At 46.4% G+C, this 18,849-nt stretch overlaps 1 protein-coding gene across 7 annotated transcripts in view; it reads right to left on the bottom strand.

Moving 5' to 3' along the window:
• gabbr1b (gamma-aminobutyric acid (GABA) B receptor, 1b) overlaps positions 1-18,849 on the bottom strand; it is a 65,374-nt gene that overhangs the window by 6,296 nt on the left and 40,229 nt on the right. For all 7 annotated transcript variants that reach the window (XM_027019739.2, XM_027019740.2, XM_027019741.2 and 4 more), the window contains 11 exons: positions 15,982-16,116; positions 14,442-14,612; positions 13,225-13,326; positions 12,047-12,112; positions 11,761-11,952; positions 9,727-9,972; positions 9,368-9,431; positions 6,607-6,693; positions 2,971-3,121; positions 2,161-2,293; positions 1,703-1,819 (listed from right to left, as the gene is read on the bottom strand). In XM_027019739.2, the coding sequence (XP_026875540.2) occupies positions 1,703-1,819; positions 2,161-2,293; positions 2,971-3,121; positions 6,607-6,693; positions 9,368-9,431; positions 9,727-9,972; positions 11,761-11,952; positions 12,047-12,112; positions 13,225-13,326; positions 14,442-14,612; positions 15,982-16,116 (1,464 nt within the window). The remainder of the gene's footprint in view (positions 1-1,702; positions 1,820-2,160; positions 2,294-2,970; positions 3,122-6,606; positions 6,694-9,367; positions 9,432-9,726; positions 9,973-11,760; positions 11,953-12,046; positions 12,113-13,224; positions 13,327-14,441; positions 14,613-15,981; positions 16,117-18,849) is intronic.

The following is an 18,849-nucleotide window of genomic DNA, read 5'->3' as shown; positions in this document are numbered from 1 at the left end:
TGCTCTCTGCGGATAAGATGATCACGGCCATTCTTCATTTTCCCGAAGCCCTCACTGTTTCTGGAGCGGGAACGAAGACCATGGCCGACCTTTCCATTTCTGTGTGACTGGTTATAAAGACGTGTGGAATTAGAAATCATACAACCTGAACACGGGAACAGTCTACCTACAGTTTTATTGGACCCGCACATTACAATACATGTGCCTTACACAGTCAGCACTATAAATAAAATGCTTTTGTCCCAAATAATTTCTTATTCTACCAAACATACTTTTTTTTTCCTGCTCAAACGCTTCCTTTTCATGTTCCTGGTGTTGCTCTCAAACCTCCACAGATGACGCAAAATGTGCACGTTTGTTTGTTTGAGTTAGAGCATTGTACATTGCACGATGATCAAAACACCACTGCAAATGACACTGCTGACAGCTCTGTCCCCTCTTGCATGTCAGGCCCTCCATCTTTGAGTGGTGCAGTGGTAGGAGGGTTTTTTTGTCTATGTACAGACAAAGCATGTGCTGGCGTCCAGGCAGTGCAGGCATTAAGGGTCTCAAAGTGAACTCGATCAGGTCCGACACAGCTCTCTGTAGTCTAATCCTCCATAAAGATAGGCCCCACATTTGGTGTCTGCTCATAAATATTCAGTAATGGGTATTATCTCCTCATGCCTGAAAATATCTTTCCCCTGTCTCTCCCTCTTTCTCGCAGCCTCTCTCTCCCCCTGTTTTATCTCTTCTTTTTCTGTCATGCAGGGATTTTTGTGAAGGTGCACATGCATTTGCCCACTGTGTCAAACTGAAGAGTGGTTGTGTCGGTAACGGCTTGCGCAGGGAGCGGTCTTCTCTGCTGGAGTAGGGTGAAGGGGTCGTGGAGTACAGTCGATGCGATAAATGGGCCATTTAGACTTCTTCGAGGACAAGCAGAGACCCATTTCTCAGAGGTCAGTCAGAGAGATGAGAACTGAAGTCAAAGGCAGGCGAGGATGAGAGAGAAAGAGCAAGCAGGAGAGCCATTTTCGTGAGTTCAGGGGAAAAAAGACGAGAGCAAAGCCAGCGTGGCCAGAGAAGATGGAGAGAGGGTATATAGTACAATCATATACTTCCATATGGTGAACAGCAATCTCACTACAACAAATTCATTTCAGTGATACAGTCAGAACTAGTTCAAAAGAAAGACTTTAAGTGTAACAGGGCTGCAGGAGAGACTTTAGTGAAATACACACGCACGCACGCACGCACACACACGCGCACGAACGCGCACACACGCGCACGCGCACGCACACACACGCATACACGCACACACACACGCACGCACACACACACGTGCACGAACGCGCACACACACACGCGCACGCACACACACACACACACACGCGCACACACACACGCACGCACACACACACGCGCACGAACGCGCACACACACACGCACGCACACACACACGCGCACGAACGCGCACACACACACACGCACACACGCGCGCGCGCACGCATGCACACACACACGCACGAACGCGCACACACACACACGCGCACGCACACACACACACACGCACGAACGCGCACACACACACGCGCGCACGCACACACACACGCACACACACACGCACGCACACACACGCGCACGAACGCGCACACACACACGCGCATGAACGCGCACACGCGCACGAACGCGCGCACACGTGCACGCGCCTAGCTCCCTTTACCTTTCGCTTGTCTTTCTTCTCGTCCTTCTTGGTGAAGACGGTGTGGACCCACCAGATCTTGGTGAACATGCTGCCATAGGCCAGACTGAAACCGAGACCCAGTAGCCACAGACGGAACTACAGCAGGAATCACACGGGGGGTGAGTTCCTCATTCCTTTTCCTCTCCTCTCTCACCACTCCTATTACAGTATTTTAATATTCTTACTGTTTTACATGCATCTTGTCATTTTACATTTTTGTGTGTTTGAGCTGATGCAGGATTATGATTTCTGTTTTATACATATATAGAAAGCACTATGAGCTATACATCTGCAGGAAGATTACAATGCATACCTTTTTTGATTGCTTGACATGTCGCAAAGCCAATATCTTAATCTTAAACTGCTTTGCACAAAACAAACATGTGTTTTAACAATCCATGGAGAGACTCCATTTCCCAGAATGCCAAAGCACTTACCTGGCAGACAACAGGAAACCGAGACCTAGGAACATGCAGCCCGTCAATGCCCAGAGGAAACACTGCAGCAAGAGCCATCATGCAGCCCACTGCTGTCATGTTGTTCAGATAAGGCTGCGAGTTCTGAATGTACCTGAAAAATATGGGGGCATTTACAAGCCACAGCAAATGTAAGCCTACATCTCCCATGTACCCCTGCTATGTCGTGAGCTTAACACAAACTGTATGTGAATTTTAACAGGACTGAACAGATGCTCCCACACACACACACACACACATCACTGACTGCTCAGAATGTTAATTGCTGTGTATGTGTCGCTGAGACAATATTTTAAATACAAAACTCCCTTTAAAACACACACACACACACACACACACACACCCACACAAGCAGTTATTTTAGTTTTTGTCATTAGCTCTGTCATTCAGGAATGATTGAGTATGAAGGGCAGAATTACAATCAAAGCATATCAGTTTTTCCCACTAACACTCAGGCACACACACACACACACACACACACACAGTGATTGGAATGTGCTTATCACAAGCATTGCAGATACTTGATAAGCATTACATGGTCTTGATATTCTGAATATATTAGCCACACTTACTTGGCTCTTGACATGTCTACTGGAAACATATTCTATGCACATGTCATTGCCCATCTAATGCATACACATGGGAAAAGGACTGCTAATGCAGCTGTTAAGTAGAACAGATGAAACCCTCAAATATAACCCCCCCCCCACACACACACACACAGACACTCGCGTGCACACACACATACACTCGCACACAGTATCGACACACCTGACATTGCTGTTGTAAATATTGAAAGTGAGGCACACAATCCCCAGTAAGATGCCCAATCCAGCAAAGACTGATACAGAGATAAAGAGCTTCTGAGAGAGGAATCGGAACTCCTCAATCACCACAGTCTGATCAGCAGGAGGGCCAGAGCCTGGAGAATGAAGGAGACAAGAGGAGACGAGAGGAGAGGAGAGACGAGCGGAGAGGAGAGGAGACGAGACGAGAGGAGAGGAGACGAGCGGAGAGGAGAGGAGATGAGACGAGAGGAGAGGAGAGGAGACGAGCGGAGAGGAGATGAGCGGAGAGGAGAGGAGACAAGACGAGAGGAGAGGAGACGAGCGGAGAGGAGAGGAGACGAGACGAGAGGAGACAAGACGAGAGGAGAGGAGAAGACTGCATTAGGACCAGCATTTAAGCTACAGCAGTCAAGAGACGAATCAACGTGGCACACAAAGTACAGAGAGGCAGAGAGAGAGAGAATGAGAGAGAGAGAGAAAGCAATGTTGGAATGAGATAGGGGGATAGAAGTACTGGGTGGGGGTCAATAATAGTGACCCAGGTCTGCAGAGTAACAGAAATGATCCAGTCTCACACTCCGTCTCTGTAAATTAACTACCTGCATATCTGGCTATCAGACTCAGTTGCACGCCCAGCAGCAAAGAGACAGATATCAAGTTTCATCTCTCTGCTGTCTGACTAAAGCCTGCCCTGCTCCCCCATGCTCACGCCGATACATCAGAGCCTCCTCACTGCTCCTGCCCCAGGCGTGCATCACCATACAAGAGTTCCCATCCTCCTGAGAGCCCGCTGCTTGCCACAACGTCACTCAAATCAGGTTCTGTGTGCCACAGCCTGGGGATCACACCTCTGCTCAGGGAGCCAGGGGCAGTACCAGTACCAGTACCAGGGCATGGATGGTGATCGAATGCTACTCTTGGTGTGGCACGTGAGAGGATAGATTTTAGCTTATTTTCACTGGAGGCCAGAAAGGGAGTTTCGCCTCCAAATCCACCTTTTCCTTGCTCCAGGCTTTGACAAGCAACAGGACGATCACGTGAGGTAGGCAGCATGTCTGGAAAGATAATAACACTAAAATAACTTCAGGTGAAAGAGAGGGAGAAAGTCAGACAGAGGCAGAGACAAAGAGAGATAGAGATCGAAACAGAGAGTTATAAAAAGTGTTCAGATTACAAGTGTCAGCTAAATGTTGCCATGTAATTTTTTTAGAACCACTTTTATTGGTTTCTAACCACACTGGTTACATTGCCTGATAAGGGACTGAAATTATGCTCGTCACCCCAGTGATGGTTTTGTTATTTGCTCCTGGAAATTTAGGAGATTGCCTTCATGAACAGGAACAATCAGTACCTTGGAAATAATTATATTCATGATTGGTTTTAGCAATTGTATATAAAGCAAGATCGAATTCAAACATCTATTTCTACTCTGAAAATCTTTTATGTTTTCAGAATGTGTGTGTTTGTATGCATGTAACTGCATTTGGAGTTTGTATAAGTCCTTTCATGTGTTTTGTGTATGTGTCTTGTTATATGCTTGTGTCTGTCCTGTCTACCTGGGCCAGCGGGCTCTTACCGCTCAATACTTCTCCCTGACCTTGATGGTGGAATCGGGACAGTATGTTACTATAGCAACCAAGCCCCATTACGGTTGCCATGGAAATGAGGGAAGAAGGCAGGGATGCAATGGTTGTCATGGGCAACCAGGGAAAGAGGGAGCGAGAGAGAGGAAAAGGCATGGGAATAACTAGGGAGAAAGAGTGAGGGAGGTCAAGCTTGATATAAGAGAGAACAGAAGTCTAGGTAGACTTTACACAGTATCAGAGAAAGAATGAGCTGATAGGAAGTGCAGAAGGCATGTAGAAAGACAGACAGCGTGTGTGTGTGTGTGTGTGTGTGTGTGTGTGTGTGTGTGTGTGAGTGTGTGTGTGTGTGTGTGTGTGAGAGTGTGTGTGTGTGTGTGAGTGTGAGACAGAGAGAGAGCAGGAGCAGGAGAGAAGGAAAAGTTGTTCGAGCTGTCTGGAACAGAGTCAAACTGTGCCAGAACACTGAGGCCCAGAACACTGAGGGACTCAGTACTGAGGGACTCAGTACTGTGGGACTCAGTACTGTGGGACTCAGTACTGTGGGACTCAGTACTGAGGGACAGTTACGTACTGAAGCAAGGCCCACTTGTCGTATTCTTAGTTCTGTGGCATGGGGGGTGGGGCAGGGTGTCTTTTGCTGTGGAGACAGCCTGACAGTCACCAGGCCACACTGACCTGGGATGCTTGTATCCTTCCACCGAGACTTGGCACTGCCTGGGCACCAGGCTTCCCCACACCCACACCATCCTTGCTGTTTGGACTCACTGCTTACATCCTTCCTCCCCTCCACCACCACCCCATCCGTCAGCCACTTTCTTTCGCGCTACACTCAGGTAACCTGGAGAATCTCACAGTCTGGTGCAGGTAAACGGGTCTCGGTTATTTGGATGGATGTGGTGCCTCAGTGGTTAAGGTACCTGACTTGTAGTTGGAAGGTTGCTGGTTCAAGCCCCACCAACAACAGGCTGCTACTGTCGGCCCCCTTAACCCTCAATTGCTCAAGTTGTACTCAGTCATAATTGTAAGTCGCTTTGGATAAAAGCATCAACTAAATGACTTCACATCAGCCTCCTCACTGCTCCACCTCTCAGCCGTGCATGTTCAGCTTCCAACCACACTTCTAGCATTTCTGGTGACAGCTGCCAGCCACTGTTACCATAGAGCTCAGTGACAGGGTGGGATTTTTTAATAATCTAATAACCTCATATTAAACACATTCAGGCTCTTGCTCTTCCTATCTAGGGAAATTTATGCACAACATCCATATGTCGGCATAATTGGCTCTGCGACGATGATGTGATGCTCTCCCTCCAACATCTGATCTACACAACCCCTGCAACATCTACCACAGAGTTCAAATACAATTTTCAAATAATCCGTCCCATTCGGAGTCTGCACCAGGAGACGAAATAGCAGCTTCACAGACTGGAATGCTCACATCCTTCCCATCCAGAGCAGGAGGCACTCTGACATCCCGTTTGGAGGTGCATTGTTCCAGCTGTCACATGGCATCCTGTCCTCATGCCCTCCATGAGTCTCCCCGAATTTCAAGTGGTCATGAAATTCGATTAGAAAATTAAATGAAACCATCAGTCATGTAATATGGGGGCACATTTTTATTAGTATGCTTGCTCAGTCTCTGTTTGAAATTACCAAGTGGCACTTTTCTAATCTCATTCATTTTTATTTTCTCTTCCTCTTTTTTTATGGAGGGAGGCAGTGCTCTCTAGAGCGGCGCTGTTCTCCTGAACTGAATGCTAAACAGAATTTGACTGACTGATTGATTAAGAGCCTCCAGCAACCCAGCCAGCAGAGGATGAGGAGTGTGTGTGTGTGTGTGTGTGTGTGTGTGTGTGTGTGTGTGTGTGTGTGTGTGTGTGTGTGAGAGACCATAACATGAAAAGAGCAATGAAACTGGGCATAGCAAGAGGAGAAGTTGGTGTGTGTATTTCAAAGAAGAGAAAGGAGAGACAGCAAATGGAAGGAGACATGATGTTATAAACAAAAGATATAGAAACATGGCGGCATCTCACCTATCCAACTGTCATTCCCAAACCATGAAAGATTGCCTTTGTTGCCTTTGGTCATATCATAATATCCAATCTTCTTATAGCTCCCTCCTTAAAGGGAAGTGAGACAGAGAGAAAGTGAGACAGAGGGAGAGTGAGACAGAGGGAGAGTGAGACAGAGGGAGAGGGGGTTTAATAATAGTCTAAGAGAGAAAGGGATTGGCAGAATCAGGCATCCTATTACATAGCGTTTCAAATCAATGTTGTAAGACAGCTCGATAAATGGACACCAAGCTTAATAAAAACAGTTCTTTCAGTGCTTAGACAGCCTACAGATTCAAAGGAGAGCTCAGAATCAATTGTTATAGGTGCACCTCTCTTTTGAGTGCGTGATACAGCTTTTCTTCTCTGAACTCAGCTTTAGAGAGGACACAGGAAGCCGGTAAACACTACTGCCGATAGAGAGAACTGAGAAAAATGTGACAGACAACATCTTTATTCCATACATTTAGATATAGATTTATTCAATAGGCAGATGTGTGTAGGCACACACACACACACACACACACACACACACAAATACCAAGTCTCTCTCTCTCTAACACGCATTTATGGGCATTACAAGGTCTTTACAAAGCTCCAAGGGCCCCACCTCCATACACAACAAGAAATTAGCTTGAGTGAAAACCATTATAATTATCAGGTGATCATTAGGCATAATTACTACACTCAGATTCGGCTTCCCCCTGGGAGCTTCATGCGTGTGTGTGTGTGTGTGTGTGTGTGTGTGTGTGTGTGTGTGTGTGCGCGCGCGTGCGTGTGTGCATGTGCGTGAGTGTGTGTGTGTGTGGGGGGTGTGTGTGTGTGTGTGCGTGCGTGAGGGAGAGATCAAGAGAAGCAACAGCACAGAGATAAAAAAATAGAGTCAATAAAGGAGAGGACAGGGGGATGAAGTAAAAGCAGACAGACAGGAGGCAGAGGGAGTCAGAAGACAGGACAGAGTGAGGAGAAAAAGATTAAGAGAATGTCGGATAGAGAGTGAGACACAGAGGGTCGGAGAGAGAGTGAGACAGAGCAAGAGGACAGATGCAGTGTAGTGCAGTGAGACGCACGTAGGAGTCAGCGCTGAGCTTTGTCTCCAGCTGTCTGGCTCCGCCATGACAGCCTTCTACATCTCCACCTCTGCACCGTGACTCACAAAGCCACGCTCTGCTGCAGAGCAAGCGCGGTGATGGGCCAGGGGCCCCGGCACGCCTCACAGCAATGCCCCGTCTTCTCGCTGGGCGGAGACCTGCCATACCCCTTTTAGCCCCACCCTAAATACCTATCACAAACTGCCTCTTTTACTGGTGCAAGCGGTAACAAAACCGGTGGGCTAGACACTCTGTGCGCGACCATTTTTAAAGGCTATAACCAGAAAGGAGAGCAACGACGTGGTTCAGAGGGTTAATGCAGGTGGTGACGCAAATATAAAGAACAAGTGCGTGCGAGCTACAGGACCTGGCCGAACTAATCACGGACCAGCCGAGGGCACAGCAGTGAGACACTCAGCATTTCGGCCCAGCATGCGGGAGGCCTGTGTGAAGGCCCAGCCTGCCTGCGCATGATTGGCCCAGAGCTCAGTCCTGATTACAGCCAGGGAGAACGAATGATAATGGCCACGGGTTGTTGGGGATGCGGGTGGTACTTTGCTGCACTTCAGACACAAAGGCCAGGTTCAGAGGTCCAGTCACCCACATTTTCCATGCACTTTGTTACCGTGGCAACAAAGGCAAGTAGAGCCAGGCACTTTGGTCCGAGGGTGGTATACAAGGGGGGAGAGGGAAATGGATCTGGTGCGTTGAGACCACGACATAAAGCACTGAACTGGATGAGGAGGGCACCCTTAAGACAGAGCCTTGTCTTAAACAGGTCACTGACACGGCGGCATATCAGCCTTTTAAATACATCACCGCATTTCTGTGACTGCAATTCCGCCCCACCAACCAGCTGACCCTCTCCCTGTCTTACAACTACTACCAGCTGTGGAGGTGGTGGTAAGCGTATGCTTCCTCCAAGACTCATGACGGTAAGCACTGCAGCATATTTGACGTGCTGTTTCTGCTTCAGCACCCTCGGAGCACAGCATCAACTGTCCTCTTCGGCAAGCATCACCTGAAAGCTCCCTGCTAAGATTGAGATGTTGCACTGACTGTAAAGGTGCTGGCCAATCACGTTCATGATCTGTCAGCACTTTGAAAAGTTGCAGGCAATTTAACATCCCAGCTACTCCCACAGATCTGTCAGTAAATGTAGACTGTCATAGCCCTTTTTTGACCTTCGTGGAATGGGTTCCATTCTGGTTCGTGTACCTAGTTTTGAACTGTTCAGTGGATTTTCACCAAAAATAAATACGTCTGGGAAGCCGAAAAGTTCAGTCCCAGCTGGAACGTTTTTTCAGCAAAAACCGTGATGACACACAGGGTGTGTCAAGATGTGGAGAAAAAAGAGAGCAACAATGGTAACAACAATTAATCCATGCTTGCTTTTTGGATAAAAACAAACATCTGTAACAACAGCACAAATTCACAAATGCTCGCAGGTAATCTTTGCACTCCGCCACCTTGTTACTACTGTTTACATCCATTGAGGACACATCCTTATTTCCAATAAAAACTCGGGCCAGTTCTCCGAACAGCACCAAGGTTCTAAGAAGCCAGAACCAGTTCAAGAACCAGAGCTATTTTGGTTATATAGAGCTATCAGTTTATCTCAGATTATCACAGTTAAGGGGGTGATGCGTTACCTTGAAGCTGCTCTATTAGAGTCCAGGCCATCCTGGAGCCTTGCGCATCGAACACAACATGGCCCTGGAAGATAAACAGAGGAATTTTCACACTTCTGCTTTTCCAAAAACAACTCACTTTTCAAGCCAAGCCTCTCCCTGGAGCATCTCTAATACAGCATTTTTCTCCCAACAAACCATCTTGAAGATCGAAATTTGGAGATGAGAAAAAAATATCAATTAAAAAAAACAAAAAAAACAAAAAAAACAAAACCCTTGTCAGCCTCCACTAAAATCTATCACATATGACTTCATTTTACTACAATATTCTCCCACCCCACCCAACACACACATCCATCTATCTCGTCTCTGATACTCACAGACACCCCTTCAAAAGAGCTGGTGTTTAGGGCATGGTAGATCTCAGAGGTGATGTCCTTGTTATTGTAGTTGAAGTCCTCCAGTCTGTGGCCCTTGGCCCTGAGGGGTCCCACAGTCTTGTTGAGGGCCAGAGCCAGGGCCCACACAGCATCATAGGCCAGCGGGGCTTCCTGGAAGCCCCCTATCTCCTCTGGGTTCTTTCCTCCGAGCTTAGATGTCAGGTGGGCCAGGAATTCCTCAGAGGTCTGCAGCAGAAAAATGAGAGAGAGGTGGAGAATTGAACTGAAATGAAAAGCACGAAAAAAAAACGTGTGCCTTTTTGTGTGGCTAGATGTATTTCTGAGGGAAACAAATGAAAAGCATGCAGAGAGAGAGAGAGAGAGAGAGAGAGAGAGACATAGTGAGAGACAGAGAAAGAAACACAGACAGACAGCAGTCAGATATGTTAAGGTGTAGCTTTTCCCTGTGGGAACATATTACATAAATAGAGGTGCTTTTCCTTTGGCACTGTCCCCATTCACCTATGCACAAGCAAACAAGGGCTCAACGTAGGAGTAAAAGACACACCTCCATGTCTAAGATGGTCTGTTTTATGGAGGCACTCTGACTCCAACCTTGAGGAAGAAAGAGAGAATGACCAGCTTGTCGGGAGGGCTGTCATCTCAGCTCCACGTACGAAAAAAACATGCCGGTTCCATGCCTCCTGCTCTTTCCACTCGTCCCCTCTCCTGCTCTTCAACCAACCTCCTCTCCCGGTACCTCCCACTGCTCCTTCCCCTTTCCCTGCCCACTCCGCCTCCTCACTCCTCCTGCTTGCCCAGGGAAATGGCTTGTGCTGCATCTTTTAGCTTCACACAGGTGCATTTAGCCAAATAAGCCCTAGGCAGTCACGCGCTGCTTCCTGACACAAATAGCACGAAGAGGTGGGGTAGCAGGAGATGGGGTAGTGGTGATGAAGGGAGCCAGCATGTGTGCATGTGCCTGTGTGCATTAAAAAAAAAAAGCCACACTGTCAAAAATGCCTGTGGAGCCTTTCAAAACCATTGCATCAAAGAGAAGCATGGCAGGAGGTAACGAGGAAGAGCAAATTACTCCGGCATCGAGCCAATACAGCACGCCTATCTTATCACATATAAGCCTGTCCAATATGACAATTTATTTCTGCATCAGGTGCAAAGCACAGGCGTCTGGGAGAGTGCCCAGATGAATCTGCATCCAGGATAGCTGCGGGGGCATATGTATGCATGCCCACTCCCAGTATGGGCTGCCCAAGCTGGGTGAGTGCCACACAGCACCCCCGCTGGGTGCTTGGGTCACCCTGACGTTCACACCTGTCCTCGCATCCGCCCCTTGGGAGCAGCAGGAGGGCTTCTGCAATGCGGCTTCAGAGACTGCCTGCAGATCATCTATGCACTGAGGCTCATGCTGGGGGTGAGTGTTCATGCACTAGGGCTCAGGTAAGAGAGCTGATGGGTCACGTGACCACCACACTGTGGGAGCTGATGGGTCACATGGCCTCTGCTGCTCGGTGCCATGTGACCCTTAGTACCCAGCAGGCAATCTTATGTGAAGTTGGCTGACATCATTGTGAGAGAAGAAGAATTAGCTAATATCTGCGTCATGCCCCGCAACCACAGTCAGCGTGGGCTCCAGTAACACACAGAGTGCATGAGCGGGTACATTAGATCAGTAGTGTGAAGGGAAGGGACATAGGGACGCCAGCAGGGCAAAGAAGAAGGAAAACTCATTCATCACCGTAACGTACAGTCATAATAGTATTCTGATGCTGTTACGACAGGCTGGAATCTAAATGGATCTTTTCCAGTGTATGAAGGATGCACCAGTTTGCAACATGGTCAATATTTGGCATATAATGACTGCTGCTTAGAGCTATAAAAGTGTCCTGATAATTCTCTAGAGTGTGCAATAGTGAACATGCTTGTTCTTTGGTCCACAGCTCCTGAAGAGTAAATCACAGAATTAAAAATCTCTTTGGAGATAGTGAAAGGAGCACAGCTCGGAAAACATCTCACCAGGTTGGAGGCCCCTCGGACGATCTCAGGGTTCAGCATGACAATCTCCGTAGTAACGTGGCCTTCCACTGCCTCTGTCATCTGTTCCACTGTGCAGTTGATCGCCGGATCCTTTATCTTGAACCAGTTATCGGCGTACCAGCCAATCAGGAACCAGACATACTTCTTCCCATAGAGCTTTTCCTTAAAGACCTACAGCAAAATTCCATAGAGATCCCAACCCAGGGATTAACAGCCAGAGCATTTTTTGCATCTCAATCATTAATCAGAGTAGCTAGAGACTGACCTCACAGAAAACCTTCCTGGCTTCTGTCTCGTAGAACAGACCCACGATGATGCGGGCGTCCTGGCGCTGTGGAGACAGCAGGAACAGCAATAAGAACAGAGAATGACATATATGCCATTTTCTTAAGAAGAGAAAGAAAGAGAAAAATGAAGACAGAAAGACTAGGAGTGAAACAGGGAGAGGAAGAGGGAGTCCGTGATGGGACAGATACGAGAGTATGAGAGAGACTGATAGCTAGAGAGAGAGAGTGAAATAAAAAGACCTTCAGAGAGTGTGTAAATTAGAGGCTGTGTGAGGGGTAATGGCCTTATACAGCTGTAGAGAGGAGGCATTCTGCACTGCGGTGATGTGACCATTGGAGCTGGGACTGCAAACCACAGTCCTTCTCTCTCTCTCCCGGGCGTGCTAGATTCCATGTCACCATGGTACCTTCTGTGATAGCCAATTAATCTCCTGTACCAAAACTAGGCCGGCCCACATGCCGGGGCCACGCTGAACAAGCAGCCGAAGAGTGCTTGGGGCTGAGGGGGAGGAGCTCTTCCCAGGAGACACCAAGCGCGAGACTATGGGGGACAAGGGATCAGGCCTACGCTCCAATTAAGACAATTTCCCTCAAAAATAAAAAGTGTCGTATTCCGAAACACCCTGTGGTATTTTCTACAGGAGCAAGGTGATAACTTTCTTCCTGACAGGCCAGTCCCAGCCTTCTGCGGAAGTGTGGCGGAAGCGTGTATTTGTGTGTCGGTGGATTTGTTGGTGTTTGTGTTTGTGTGTTGTTGTACACATTTGCACGGGGCATGTTTGTCCACTTGTGATCTGAAGTACTTGAACGTATGACAAGCAATTATGACTGTGTTTGTGTTAAAATTTGTATAACGATGTATTTTTCTGTATAATTGAAAGTGCTGATGATCGTGGGAGTATTTATGTGAGCGTATTAATGTATCCAACTGTGCATCAAAGGGCTAGTGATTGTTCATACTTATTCATGTGCATTGATGCATCTGTGTGTGCATATATGAAGGGCTAGCGATTGTATCTGTATTGATTTATCTGTATATAATTTGGTGGGAAGATTTGAGGAGGGCACTGGTCTGATTGCTTTCATATGTGCCACATGTGTGTTGCCATGGCAGCTAGAATTAAATAAGAAGAGGGAGAATGCAAAGTGAAGGAACCTTTAGGTTTTTGACAGCCACAGCAGGGTCTGTGAGGAAACTCTGCCTCACGCTGATCTCAATGCCTGCTTCCTTTACTCTCTGCTCCAGATCATCCAGTGTCTGAGAGGAAAGGGAGAGAGAGAGAGAGAGAGAGAGAGAGAGGGAGAGGGAGGAGGGGAGGGTTAGAGAGTCAGTGGGAGAGAGAAAGAGTGAGAGAGAGGAAGAGTAGGGGAAAAGGGTAAGATGAGGAAATGAGAGACAGAAACAGAAAGGAAGGAAAGGTGTAAATAGAAAAACATGAGAGAGAGAGAGAGAGAGAGAGAGAGAGAGAGAGAGAGAGAGAGAGAGAGAGTAATGAGGGAATGAGTGAAAGAGCAATAAATAGATACAGAAAATGAGAGACAGGGATCCCCAGGAGGGAAGGAGTGTGAAACCGAGAAAGGCAAAAAGAGACATTAGACACAAAGAAAGAAGAAAATTAAAGAAACGGGGGAGGGGTTGGTTAAAATGAGGATTGGTGGTGGTGATGAAAAAAACACCATGACAGAGGAGTGAAAGCACAGGGGATGATGAGTGATAAAGAGAGAAATAAATGTAGAGTGAGATAAGGGGTGAGCACAGGAAGAGGATATTAGAAAGAGAGGGAGATTTCATTCCTTTGCTGCAAGTTGTTTACTCTTCTTGCTCCACACCAATAAAATGAGCATGCGAATAGAAAGACTGGCCCTTCGCGGGTCTGCTGCTCTATAGCCGGAGACATGAGCCTGCCCTGGGGGATAACCGCTTCAACACGGCAAATCCAGCACCCGGTCCAGCTACCTCAGGGCTGCAGGCTTACCACCATTACAAAGTATTCATTTCAATTTACTCTGTGCCATTTAAATGATTAATTTGTGTATGCCTAATTAGTATGGTGTAGTGTGTTAATGCTGCCCCTGCTGTGTGGGACTGGGGTTCAATCCCCCAGCCAAGCAAGTGTAACCCACATACCAGTAAGCGTCCTTGGGCAAGACTCCTAACACTACACCTGCCTCCTACTACTGTGACATTATCTTATGTACATTATATCCAGTTGCTCTGGATAAGAGTGTCTTCCAAATGTAAATGTAACAGATGTTCCAGGACCTCCATGCAGCCAGTACAGCCAAAAACCCACTGCTATGGCATCACATGGTCTGTTTCACAAGGGTCAGGAGTCATGCCTTCTGCATTGGAAACATGGCGTGGCAACTCACTGAAGTGAAGACCTCTGTGGTCTGCTGGATGGTGGCAATCTTGGTCCAGTTCCACTTGAGGAAGAGCTGCACGCGGGTGGGGTTGTGCAGCGTGGCCGACGGGTGCGTGCGGAAGAAGGTGGGGAAGCGCTGCCGGTTGGAGAGGGCCGGCGAGCTGGAGCCGTACGAGAGCTGCAGGGCACAGCCGTTAACAGGAGACAGGGCAGAGGTAAACACGCAAAGTCACACCTACCAGCAGGTCAAGAATGGAGCACGACAGTGACGTGGCCGACGCCCCACCAACTACCATGACACTCGGGCTTGGGTAAGGGGAAAAAAGGATGAGAAATGGGGTGGAAATGTAAACACAGAGGAAGTGAAGTGTGAGATTATAGATTTCTAATTAAACCAAGTCACGGAGGCGGAGTGCTTTGGCTCGGTGATCTCACTGGATCATTTTAGAGGTTTTTTTTTTTCCCCCACTGATGACTCTTACTCATTAGTCATCTTGGTGAGCTGGGCATAAGTGATGGGTCTAGCAAAGCTGTGGAAACTCTACAGCCTCAAAGCCAGTACAGGGGTATGTGGGTCACAAGCCCATACGATGGCGATAGGGGAGTTCTCAGATATAAAAATAGAGACTTTCAGTGAAAAAAGATACAATGGCTGTGCACTTCAGAGACAGTGTGAAAAAAGGGCAGGATGTGACACCAATAACTGATCTGAGTAGCAGTTTTGGTTTGGAGAGGGCTTAAAGTTGATGCACTTCCTCAGAAGTCAGGATGTCTGAGATCAGCATAGCAGCCCACACCTCATGGCTGACAGCATGACCCAACCTGAAGTGAAGAAGTCTGGGCGTCTGCTTATGTTGTCTAAACAACAGCAGAGGAGTAAGTGGGTTTTTGGATGAGTCCATCACAGGGATCCATTACACTCTCCGGGCCACAGGAGTAAGGGGACTTATCTACTCCCCAGGAGGACTATCAGAGCACAATAACACCACTATTGCCCGCAGATAAGACACAGTCAAGAGTCTCAGGGGAGTCTAGTGCTCTCCCATCTCACAGGTCAACCTCATTTAAAAATAAATGGTGAACAGCATGGAACATGTCTCAGTAACACACGCATACGAGTACAGAGGTGAAATCTAAAAATGCTTCATGTTTGGTGGTGAGAGCTGCAAGAATCTTTATAGACATATATAATAACCTGTGCATGTCAAAAGGCAAAACTGTAGAGTATGAAGTAACATTATGTCATTATGTGTATTATTGTACCAGATTTATTCTTCCTCCTGTTTATTTTTGTAAACACTGAATAAAAAATTATTATTGGATAGTTTTCCATACCCTTGTTTTGTGGCATTCATTTTTGGCTGATGCATTGTCAGTTCCAAATTGCTGAAAAACTACAAAAAAAATGATCATGATGTCTGCCATGTATCGTCAAAATGTCTTCCAGTATCACAATATAATATTTTTAACGTATCGCCTGTCCCTGTTGCATCAATCCTGGATGCAAGCGATGATGTCAAACAGAAGCCAAATGAGGTTCCACACACCACTATGAGGTTCCACATGCGCGCAGCCTCGGCCACCAGCGTGGAGACAGAGCTGCATCCAGGCATCAGAACAATCTTTATCGGCTCTGTGTAGAGCAGGTCATAGAGCAGCTTGGTGGCCACTCCAGGGTCACACTGAACACACAGAAAAAAAAATCAACACACTCACGTTACAAATATTAGTCAGTTTATATAGATGCAATATGTACAGGGCAGAGAGATGAACAGATGACTACATGAGTTAAGTGGAAAAATGTTCATGAGTATCCCTTAAAGTGGTGCGTGTGTGTGTGTGCACACAATTACATTATAGTGCGAGCAACGGTGCATATAAATGCAGTCATATTTTAAATATTGCTGAGATTCCCTTTGATGCATGGTGTGAGATTTGCTCATAGTCTGCCCAAAATTGCACACTGCACACCAATGAAATATTTCACACTGTAGTCCAATTTATGAAGTGTTCTGCACCAAGACAGACTTGATTTAATATAAAATGACAGTGAGAATCAAGATAGACAAGCGAAAAGAAAGCGAGTGAGCAAGAGAGAGTGAGAAAATGAGACAGAGAGAGAAGGACTGCAGCCAATAAACCAAGGACACTTACATTTGTCCTTTTAAGGACACTGTTTACTGGTAAAGACACCGTTTTACTGGTAAAGGACACTGTTTACTGGTAAAGACACCGTTTTACTGGTAAAGGACACTGTTTACTGGTAAACACACTGTTTTACTGGTAAAGGACACTGTTTACTGGTAAAGACACCGTTTTACTGGTAAAGGACACTGTTTACTGGTAAACACACTGTTTTACTGGTAAAGGACACTGTTTACTGGTAAAGACACCGTTTTACTGGTAAAGGACACTGCCTGCTTTCATGAGCCTTTCATCTGTGTCTTACAATCGTTTTCAAACACTCATCTTAAACACAGCATCAATGAAAAATCGATATCTCATTTAAATGATAATAGTGTGCTTTTAGTAGAGAGGAATCTCACTCTCTTTGGTTTCTAGGACAAAAAGATGCTTTAATGCAGTAAACACAAAAGACTACAAAACCAACAAAGGAGGAAAAAAGAATGCAGTCTGATTATGATGCCTTGGAACCTGATTCTGTTTGATTGGTGCAGTCACATAAATTGAATCAGCATTGGCCTCCAGCAGCAGACTCCTCCTTACTTAACGATGTGTAATCTGGCAGCTTCGCCACGGAGACAACTGCCCTCTCACGCACTCCCCCTCGCTGCTTTTAATTTCCAATAAACGCAAAGATAAATCAGCAAATCATTAGCGTCACAGCAAAGGGGCTGCTTTCAGCAAGGAACTACTCCCTTTGTTGCGACTCGAGTGTTTTCCTGCCAATGACACAAAAAGGAAGTGACATTGCGCTCAATTAAGGCAAATGGGGGAATGGACTATCGTGCTTACTGATACAGCAATTTGCTCACATGCCCTTTCAATAACGCAGATCAAGCAGAGGGCAAATGCTCCTGTTGGCATGTAATGAGTGCAGACACCAGGGACTGTCTTCTATCCCTCGTTCTTTCCTGTGAACGTCCCTGTCCTTCTCTACTGCCTGCAAGTCCTCTGTCTGGAGACCCAGAGTCAGTGCTGGTTCAGGCTCTCTCAGGGTCTCCCTGGGGGTCGTCAGCAGAATTTTATGAAGGTTCGGGGCGCAGGCTCACTGCTGCATGCCCTCTTTGCTCCTTCAACCCCAGGGAAGCCATGCATGAGGTTTACTCCCTCTCAGCGGTACAGCTGGGTCCTGCTGTGACAAACCAACCAAAAGGAAAAAAGCAAATTCTTTCTGCCCTGCCAATCTGGCTACCTTTAGCTTTTAGTTTTCAGCAAATTAGCTCTCATTTTTCAATATTTTGGTCATGCATAATGATAAGATATAAGCCTATGTATGATATAAGCCTATCTATCAGATGATATAAGATGATATAAGCCTATATTTCATTCACATGTGTTGAACATGTGGCTTATATCATCTGTCTGTCATACGCATCATATGTTCAGCTTTTTCCAGAGAATAAATACGACACTGACACTCAGGGTGTAACGTCATTGGGTGAGAACGAAGCGAGGTGAGGATTCAGACAGAAGTGCAGAGGGAATTTTTTAACAGACAAAAACAAACACTAACCAGGGACGAACCAGGATAAAGATAATGAACGCACAAAACAGCAAGAACCATACATACATACATACATACTGAACAAATCAAGGGACCAAACCGAACAGACATGGATCACCAAAATAACTGACAACCAGAGTAACAAAACACAGGGCTTAAATACAAAGACTGATGAAGACTAACAAGACACAGCTGAACATAATTGCAGGCGGAGATACAAATGAGGTAGAACAGAACGAAACCAAAACAAGGAATCACAAGGAAACAGGTCTAGGAATGAAACAAAAACAGCATTGTCATGGGAACCGTGATGCCAGGGAGGGGCAATTGTGACCCCAGGAAGCTTTGATTTAGCTGGAACCTAAACATCAGACCAAACACGATGAACCGCCAAGAATAAAATACAACAAAAAACAAACCAAAAAAAAAGAAAAAGAAAAAAGAACCCCCCCCCCCCCCAAAAAAATAAAAATAAAAATATATATATATATATATATAAATAACCAAGAGTTTTCTAAATGGTGTTGAATGCAATGAAAATTTGGCTGTTAAACACCAAGTTTTGCTGCAGTTGATGAAGCCTGTTTTATGATTTTATAATTTGTATATTTACACATCTTTAAACTGCAAGTCCTACAAAAAGAGAAGGCAGTTTTGCAGATTTGTGCTTCTCCTATGTCACTAGGATCCCATATGTGGTAAATGAAAGGTGAACTGACTTAACTTG

Source organism: Electrophorus electricus, chromosome 8 (genome assembly GCF_013358815.1).
Source record: "Electrophorus electricus isolate fEleEle1 chromosome 8, fEleEle1.pri, whole genome shotgun sequence".
NCBI classification, from domain to species: domain Eukaryota; kingdom Metazoa; phylum Chordata; class Actinopteri; order Gymnotiformes; family Gymnotidae; genus Electrophorus; species Electrophorus electricus.
The sequence above is the reverse complement of the archived record's forward strand: the minus strand, read 5'-3'. Positions and strand labels throughout refer to the sequence as shown.